The 9547-nt window shown below is 51.4% G+C and overlaps 1 protein-coding gene across 1 annotated transcript in view; it reads right to left on the minus strand.

The window, feature by feature from the left end:
* LOC116970003 (ephrin type-B receptor 3-like) overlaps positions 1-6668 on the minus strand; it is a 7281-nt gene extending 613 nt beyond the window's left edge. The window contains exons 1-3 of the mRNA XM_033016751.1: positions 6492-6668; positions 4271-4335; positions 1285-1951 (exon numbers count right to left, since the gene is read on the minus strand). Of these exons, the coding sequence (XP_032872642.1) occupies positions 1285-1951; positions 4271-4335; positions 6492-6543 (784 nt within the window). The 5' untranslated portion in view covers positions 6544-6668. The remainder of the gene's footprint in view (positions 1-1284; positions 1952-4270; positions 4336-6491) is intronic.
* Between the last annotated feature and the right edge of the window lie 2879 nt (positions 6669-9547).

Consider the following 9547-nt stretch of genomic DNA (forward strand, 5'->3'; position numbering starts at 1 on the left):
TTGTGTCAACTCGGTAACCGGGCCTACACCTTTCTGGTCTTTTTCACCCAGAGAGTTGTGAATCAGTTTAAGAATAAGGGGTACTAGGCCATTTAGAATGGAGACGAGGAAACACTTTTTCTCACAGAGAGTTGTGAATCAGTTTAAGAATAAGGGGTACTAGGCCATTTGGAACGGAGATGAGGAAACACTTCTTCTCACAGAGAGTTGTGAGTCTGTTTAAGAATAAAGGGTCGGCCATTTAGAACGGAGACGAGGAAAGACTTTTTCACACAGAGTTGTGAGTCTGTGGAATTCTCTACCTCAGAGGGCGGAGGAGGCCGGTTCTCTGGATATTTTCAAGAGGGAGATTGATAGGGCTCTTAAAAATAGCGGAGTCAGGGGATATGGGGAGGAGGCAGGAACGGGGTACTGATTGGGGATGATCAGCCATGATCACATTGAATGGCGGTGCTGGCTCGAAGGGCCGAATGTCCTACTCCTGCACCTATTGTCTATTGTCTAAGTCAGTGGATATTTTTTAAGGCAGGGATAGATAGATTCTTGATCACTTTTACACCGTAAAGGGTGGTGGGCGTATGGAACGAGCTGCTGGAGGAGGTGGTTGAGGCTGGGACTATCCCAATGTTTAAGAAACATTTGGACAGGTTCATGGATAGGACAGGTTTAGAGGGATATGGGCCAAACGCATGCAGGTGGGACTAGTGTAGCTGGGACATGTTGGTCAGCATGGGCAAGTTGGGCCGAAGGGCCTGTTTGCAAGCTGTGTGACTCTAATTCTAAGGCCTTGGGGCTCCAACTCTGTGTGAACGAGAGGCCTTGGGCCCTCTCTCCCCTGGAGACAGGAGGCCTTGGATTTTCCTGATGCCTGGACCTTATCCCTGACTACCTGCCCGCAAGGTTCTAGAGGCTGCCTTGGGAATGAGGGAGAGGGAGGGGGAGGGAAAAGGGAGAGGGAGGGGGAGGTGAGGGAGGGGGAGAGGGAGGGGGAGGGAAGAGGGGAGAGGGAGGGAGAAGGGAGAGGGAGGGTGAGAGGGAGAGGGAGGGTGAGAGGGAGTGGGAGGGGGAGGTGAGGGAGGGGTAGAGGGAGGGAGAGAATGAGGGAGGAGGGGAGAGGGAGAATGGATAGGGAGGGAGGGAAGGAAGGGGGGAGTGTGAGTGAAGAGGAGGGGGAGGCGAGTGTGAGGGTGAGGATCAGTATGTGTCTGAGGGTGAGTGTGAGGTGAGTGTGAGCGGAGGGGGGTAGGTGTGAGAAGGGTGAGTGTGAGTCGAGGCCCAGGTTACCTGTGCAGGCCGTGAGCTCCCGGTTGCCCCGGTAACCGGGCCTACACCGGCAGGCTCCGGCGGGCACCAGCCAGTGGCCCTCCCCGCCGCAGTACATTGTGGGCGGCGTGTCGACCTCCTGGGCCCCGTCCACGCAGGAGCCGCCCACGGGCAACAGTGAGGCGGGGGCTGGGCCCGTGGCGGTGGTGGGGAAGCGCGCCAGGCCCAGGATGGCGGGCGGGCACCTCCTGTAGTAGGCCCGCACGGACAGCAGGTTGGTACAGGCCCCGCGGTCCCGGAAGGCCAGCCTGAAGCCGGCCTTGGAGAGCGGGCCCACCGCCACCGTGGCCCGGTTCACCCCGCCGCCTTCCCCCAGCGTGAAGACCAGCTCCGCGGAAACCTCGCCCGCCTTGGCGTAGGCCTCCCTCAGCCCAGAGACTCCCGGGGCCTCCACGTCCCCCAAGCTGTCTGCCTCACGGTGGTAGACCGAGAACGTCTCCCGGCACGGACTCCGGAACGACCTGCAGTCCCTCATGGTGAAGCGCAGGTCCACGTACACCAGGCGGGCCTCTCCACGCTCGATGAAGCCGCTCCTCAGCCAGTTGTCCTGGTTGGGGCTTTCCATGTTACACACACGGTGGGTTCGAATGGCGTTGAAGTTCCTATCCACGGCTACCGTCTCCTCCCACTGCAACAGACAGAGACGCCATCAATCAAAGATCGTCAGCCTCGACCAGCGCTATCAACGTTGACTTCCCTAACTTCGTCAAGTCAAGTCAAGTCAAGTCAAGTTTATTTGATTTGACTTGAAGTTAGAGAATTCATAGAAACATAGAAAATAGGTGCAGGAGTAGAGGCCATTCGGCCCTTCGCGCCTGCACCGCCATTCAATATGATCATGGCTGATCATCCAACTCAGTATCCTGTACCTGCCTTCTCTCCATACCCCCTGATCCCTTTAGCCACAAAGGCCACACCTACAGTAACTCCCTCTTAAATATAGCCAATGAACTGTGGCCTCAACTACCTTCTGTGGCAGAGATTTCCAGAGATTCACCACTCTCTGTGTGAAAAATGTTTTTCTCATCTCGGTCCCGAAAGACTTCCCCCTTATCCTTAAACTGTAACCCCTTGTTCTGGACTTCCCCAACATCGGGAACAATCTTCCTGCATCTAGCCTGTCCAACCCCTTAAGAATTTTGTAAGTTTCTATAAGATCCCCCCTCAATCTTCTAAATTCTAGCGAGTACAACCCGAGTCTATCCAGTCTTTCTTCATATGAAAGTCCTGACATCCCAGGAATCAGTCTGGTGAACCTTCTCTGTACTCCCTCTATGGCAAGAATGTCTTTCCTCAGATTAGGAGACCAAAACTGTACGCAATACAGTCTCACCAAGACCCTGTACAACTGCACAACTGCACCAAGACCCTGTACAACAAATTCAATGTTGATAGCGCTGGCCAAGGACTTGGATAGACAATAGACAATAGATGCCACAAGTACTAGGCCTCAAGAGCAAAGAGGTCCTTCTGCAGTTGCACAGGGCCCTAGTGAGACCACACCTGCAGTATTGTGTGCAGTTTCGGTCCCCTAATTTGAGGAAGGACATTCTTGCTATTGAGGGAGCCCAGGGTAGGTTCACCAGGTTAATTCCCGGGATGGCGGGTCTGTCATATGCTGAGAGAATGGAACGGCTGGGCTTGTACACTTTGGAATTTAGAAGGATGAGAGGAGATCTCATTGAAACATTATTAAGGGTTTGGACACGCTAGAGGCAGGAAACATGTTCCCGATGTTGGGGGAGTCCAGAACCAGGGGCCACACACACAGTTTAAGAATAAGAATAAGAAGAAGGGGTCACAGTTTAAGGATAAGAGGGAAGTCTTTTAGTTACTATGCAACAAATAGCTGGAATAAACTTCCTGAAGATTTAAGACTTGCCTCAACTTTGACCACTTTTAAAACAAGACTGAAACCTTTTATGTTTACTTTAGCTTTCAGCTAAATCTTAACTACATTGCACTTTTAACTTTTGCACTTTTTATAATGCATTTTTAATTTTGCTTTTCTTTTCTTTTAGTTCTTCTATTTTATTTCATTTTATTATTTCATTTTATTGTATGACATGTTTTTATGTGAAGCACTTTGAGTCTGCCTCGTGTATGAAATGTGCTATATAAATAAAGTTGCCTTGCCTTGCTTTGCCATGGCTTTTAGGACCAAGATGAGAAAATCATTTTTTACACAGTGGTGAATCTGTGAAATTCTCTGCCACAGAAGGTAGTTGAGGCCAGTTCATTGGCTATATTTAAGAGGGAGTTAGATGTGGCCCTTGTGGCTAAAGGGATCAGGGGGTATGGAGAGAAGGCAGGGATGGGATACTGAGTTGGATGATCAGCCATGATCATATCGAATGGCGGTGCAGGCTCGAAGGGCCGAATAGCCTACTCCTGCACCTATTTTCTATGTTTCAATGTTTCTATAAGGGGTAAGCCATTTAGGCCGGAGACGAGGAAACACTTTTTCTCACAGAGAGTGGTGAGTGTGGAATTCTCTGCCTCAGAGGGCGGTGGAGGCCGGTTCTCTGGATGCTTTCAAGAGAGAGCTAGATGGGGCTCTTAAAAATAGCGGAGTCAGGGGATATGGGGAGAAGGCAGGAACGGGGTACTGATTGGGGATGATCAGCCATGATCACATTGAACGGCGGTGCTGGCTCGAAGGGCCGAATGGCCTCTACTCCTGCACCTGTTGTCTGTTGTCTATTGTCATCTACTGGAAACAGGCACTTCATCCCAACTTGCCCACACCAACCAACATGTCCCATCTACACGTCCCACCTGCCCGCGTTTGGCCCTGGTCCGAGCAACATCCTCGAGACCGTTAGACCCGGTGGGTGGAAGGGCTGGTTTAGACGCTGCCAAAGCTAACTCCATGACTCAAGGGTCACCCCTCGTGCTGCTACCCTCGAGTGAGATGGCACAAGGTAGGTGGCAACTGGCATCTTACCCCACTGCTGGGCACTGCCAGCCAGTTCAGTTCTTCTGTCGCCATCTGTGTGTCCATTAGCACCTCTGCCGGAGAGAAAAGGCAGAGACTGTCATTCCTGTCGCAACAGACAACGGGTGCAGGAGGAGGCCATTCGGCCCTTCGAGCCAGCACCGCCACTCAATGTGATCACGGCTGGTCATCCCCAACCCCCCCATCAAAGTGCTGCATCCAACTGTATACAGAGTCGCTGCCTCACAGCGCCAGAGACCCGGGTTCGATCCTGACCACGGGCGCTGTCTGTGCGGAGTTTGCACGTTCTCCCAGTGACCTGCGTGGGTTTCCTCCCACACTCCAAAGACGTGCGGGTTATAGGATAATTGGCTTTGGTAAAAAGTGTAAATTGTCCCTAGTGTGTGTGTGTGTGTGTGTGTGTGTGTGTGTGTGTGCGTGTGCGTGTGCGTGTGCGTGTGTGTGTGTGTGTGTGTGTGTGTGTGTGTGTGTGTGTGTGTGCGTGTGCGTGTGCGTGTGTGTGTGTGTGTGTGTGTATGTGTGTGTGTATCTGTGTGTGTGTGTGTGTGTGTATGTAGGATAGTGTTAGGGTGAGGGGATCGCTGGTCGGCACGGACTCGATGGGCTGAAGGGCCTGTTTCCGTGCTGTATTTCCATAACTAATAAACGAAAACTAAAAAACGAATCCTTTCTTTTTGATTGTATAAAGCACGATTTATTTTTGCCTGCCCCTTGTTTTTATTTTATAAGCCAGGCCTATACTACAACCACTCTAATTAGCAGTGTGTTAGACAACAGGTGCAGGAGTAGGCCATTCGGCCCTTCGAGCCAGCACCGCCATTCAATGTGGTCATGGCTGATCATCCCCAATCTGTACCCCGTTCCTGCCTTCTCCCCACATCCCCTGACTCCGCTATCTTTAAGAGCCCCATCTAGCTCTCTCTTGAAAGCATCCAGAGAACCGGCCTCCACCGCCCTCTGAGGCAGAGAATTTCACAGACTCACCACTCTCTGGGTGAAAAAGTGTCCGTTCTAAATGGCTGACCACTTATTCTTAAACTGTGTGACCATAACCTTTTTTAATAGTGAAGATATGGAAGGGGATATGGGGAGAAGGCAGGAACGGGGTACTGATTGGGGATGATCAGCCATGATCACATTGAATGGCGGTGCTGGCTCGAAGGGCCGAATGGCCTACTCCTGCACCTATTGTCTATTGGCAATGGTGACATGGCTCTAAAATAAACTAAACATGAGGGGGGAAGAAGCTGTTCCTGAGTGTGGTGGTGCTGTGTCTTTGACAGTGAAGTTGTACAGAGCCCTAGTGAGACCACACCTGGAGTACTGTGAGCAGTTTTGGTCCCCTAATTTGAGGAAGGACATTCTTGCTATTGAGGGAGTGCAGCGTAGGTTTACAAGGTTAATTCCTGGGATGGTGGGACTGTCATATGCTGAGAGAATGGAGCGGCTGGGCTTGTACACTCTGGAGTTTAGAAGGATGAGAGGGCATCTCATTGAAAAATATAAGACTATTAAGGGTTTGGACACACTAGAGGCAGGAAACATGTTCCCGATGTTGGGGGAGTCCAGAACCAGGGGCCACACACACAGTTTAAGAATAAGGGGTCGGCCATTTAGAACGGAGACAAGGAAACACTTTTTCTCACAGAGAGTTGTGAGTCTGTGGAATTCTCTGTCTCACAGGGCGGTGGAGGCCGGTTCTCTGGATACTTTCAAGAGAGAGCTAGATAGGGCTCTTAAAGATAGCGGAGTCAGGGGATGTGGGGAGAAGGCAGGAACGGGGTACTGATTGGGGATGATCAGCCATGATCACATTGAATGGCGGTGCTGGCTCGAAGGGGCCGAATGGCCTACTCCTGCACCTATTGTCTATCGAAAGTGAATTAGCTATCAAAGGAGACAAAAATGCTGGAGAAGCTCAGCGGGTGAGGCAGCATCTATGGAGCGAAGGAAATAGGCGACGTTTCGGGCCTACTGATGTGCGGTTGGGGGTGGGAAGAAGAAAGGAAGAGGTGGAGCCAGAGGGCGGAGGGAGAGCTGGGAAGGGGAGGAGAAAGTAGGGACTACCTGAAATTAGAGAAGTCAATGTTCATACCGCACACAGCTGTCAAATTATTCTTTTTATGCTTTATCTGATGGGATTACAACGCAGGCTGGATTTTCAACGTCATAAAATTCGGGTTCGGCAAGGCCGCGGCTGAGAACTCACCATCCAAGGCCAGGGCTGTGGACAGGAAGGAGAGGTGAAGCCACAGCTCCATGGCCCTTGAGGTTGTCGTTACACAGGCCTAGACCAGGCCTTGAGTCCTTGACACTGGGGAGAGGTTGCCTTTGTAGCTCCGAGCTGTGTTGACCGCTGTGTTTCTGCTCCCACTAGAGGTCCAATGGTCACCATCTCCCCCCCCCCCCCCACCCCCTCCTCCCTTGTCCCACCAATCCCATCCGCTTCAAGGACACTGGCTTGACGATTTATTTAAAAATAAATTATTAACAGCTCCCTGTTTACTAAAAAAGGTGGAGGCAGCACGATGGCTCAGCGGGAGAGGGGCCCCACTAGGTCGGAGGAGGTTGGGGTATGAGGGGAAGGAACAGGAGGCAGAGAGGGAGAGAGAGATAGAGAGAGTGTGGGAAGGAAGGCAAGCCAGAGAGGGAGCTCGGAGCTCAGAGAGAGAAGGTGTGTCGAGTCTAGGAGCAAAGAGCTCCTTCTGCAGTTGTACAGGGCCCCTGGTGAGACCACACCTGGAGTATTGTGTGCAGTTTTGGCCTGTTGGCCTTCATAACAAGAGGAGTTGAGTATAGGAGCAAAGAGGTCCTTCTGCAGTTGTACAGGGCCCTGGTGAGACCACACCTGGAGTATTGTGTGCAGTTTTGGCCTGTTGGCCTTCATAACAAGAGGAGTTGAGTATAGGAGCAAAGAGGTCCTTCTGCAGTTGTACAGGGCCCTGGTGAGACCACACCTGGAGTATTGTGTGCAGTTTTGGTCCCCTAATTTGAGGAAGGACATTCTTGCTATTGAGGGAGTGCAGCGTAGGTTCACCAGGTTAATTCCCGGGATGGCGGGACTGTCATACGCTGAGAGAATGGAGCAGCTGGGCTTGTACACTCTGGAATTTAGAAGGATGAGAGGAAATCTTATTGAAACATATAAGATTGTTACGGGTTTGGACACGCTAGAGGCAGGAAACATGTTCCCGATGTTGGGGGAGTCCAGAACCAGGGGCCACACACAGTTTAAGAATAAGGGATAAGCCATTTAGAATGGAGATGAAGAAACACTTTTTCTCACAGAGAGTTGTGAGTCTGTGGAATTCTCTGCCTCAGAGGCCGGTTCTCTGGATACTTTCAAGAGAGAGCTAGATAGGGCTCTTGAAGATAGCGGAGTCAGGGGATATGGGGAGAAGGCAGGAACGGGGTACTGATTGGGGATGATCAGCCATGATCACATTGAATGGCGGTGCTGGCTTGAAGGGCCGAATGGCCTCTACTCCTGCACCTATTGTCTATTGTCTGTTGTGTAGGAAGGGACTGTAGTCCGAAGATAGACACAGAATGCTGGAGTAACTCAGCGGGACAGGCAGCATCTCTGGAGAGAGGGAATGGGTGACGTTTCGGGTCGAGACCCTTCTTCATAATGTACTTAGGCAGCTTACAACAATAGACAATAGGTGCAGGAGTAGGCCATTCGGCCCTTTTAAAAGAGGTGGCGCAGCGGAAGAGTAGCTCCAGAGTGTGGGGGAAGGGAGGAAGAGAGGGGAGGGAGGAGTGTGATGGAAATAGCTGGTAGAGTCTAGGACCAGACTCTTATGGGCTATTTTTTTACGCGACTACAAGCGACTAGGCTGTCGCCATGCGGTCGCCGGGGAGTCGCCTGTACGGTCATGAGTCGTCTCCTCAGACGCCCAAAGAGTCGTGGCTCAGATTCCTTTTAAATCTTTTCCCCTTCACCTTGAACCTATGTCCTCTGGCCATCGATTCCCGCGTTTGGCCCATATCCCTCCAAACCCGTCCTATCCATGTACCTGTCTAACTGTTTCCTAAACGTTGGGATAGTCCCAGCCTCAACTACCTCCTCCGGCAGCTCGTTCCATACACCCACCACCCTCGAAATGTGTGGAAAAGTTACCCCTCAGATTCCTATTAAATCATTTCAACCCTTCACCTTGAACTTGTGTCCTCTGGTCCTCGATTCCCCTACTCTGGGCAAGAGACTCTACCCGATCTATTCCTCTCATGATTGTGTGTACACCTCATCCTCCTGCGCTCCTAAGGAATAGAGTCCCAGCCCTGCTCAACCCCTCCCTGTAGCTCAGGCCCCTCGAGTCCCGGCAACATCCTCGTAAATCTTCTCTGCGCCCTTTCCAACTCGACCACGAGCTGCAGGAAGGCAAGCGCCTGTTATTGTGACCGATAAGCCCCGTGCGTTCCCCATGGTACAAGGAAGATAGTGAGAAGTGGTTTCCTCTTGTCACTCTACTAAAAGGACGGGCTGTCCGTGAGGCGGCAATGTTGTCACGGCAGCGTTCACAAAGCACAGCTCGAGTGCGGTCGTTCCTTGCATCTGGCGTCGTGGAGCAGCATTCCTGAAAGACTCTGGAATCCCACATCGGGGAAACTGCCCGGTAAAGTTGTATTTATTCTTCATTAACTTCATGGTGGCTGGGAGTTTGTTAATTATCTCGAGTCTTAGAGTGACACAGGCCCTTCGGCCCATCTTGTCCGCACCGGCCAACATGTCCCAGCTACACTAGTCCCACCTGCCTGCGTTTGGTCCATATCCCTCCAAACCTGTCCTATCCATGTACCTGTCTAACTGTTTCTTAAACGTTGGGATAGTCCCCGCCTCAACTACCTCCTCTGGCAGCTCGGTCCGTTAAGAACATAGAGGGACCCTAGACTATAATGAGTAACGTAGTCGGAGCCAGAGATACGTGGCGACTCTTTGCCTGATTGTCTATTGTACACACAAACAAAGACTCTCACTGTACCTACTGTAGGTAGATGTTACAATAAAGTATATCGTTGACAATAAAGCATCGAGGAACGGCATCTCATATTTCGCTTGGCCAGCTTCCAACTCAGTGGTAAGACTTTAGATATCTCTCACTTCAGCTAGCCCCGGCATCTCTCTCTATCTCCCCCAACCCAAGTCGCACCAGCTTCTCGTTCTCACCCAGCAAACAGCTGACAATGGGCTGTTTCCTCTATTGTCGTAAGGCAGGAACGGGGTACTTGATTGGGGATGATCAGCTATGTTCACATTGAATG

The sequence above is a fragment of the Amblyraja radiata genome, unplaced genomic scaffold (genome assembly GCF_010909765.2).
Source record: "Amblyraja radiata isolate CabotCenter1 unplaced genomic scaffold, sAmbRad1.1.pri scaffold_472_ctg1, whole genome shotgun sequence".
NCBI classification, from domain to species: Eukaryota; Metazoa; Chordata; class Chondrichthyes; order Rajiformes; family Rajidae; genus Amblyraja; species Amblyraja radiata.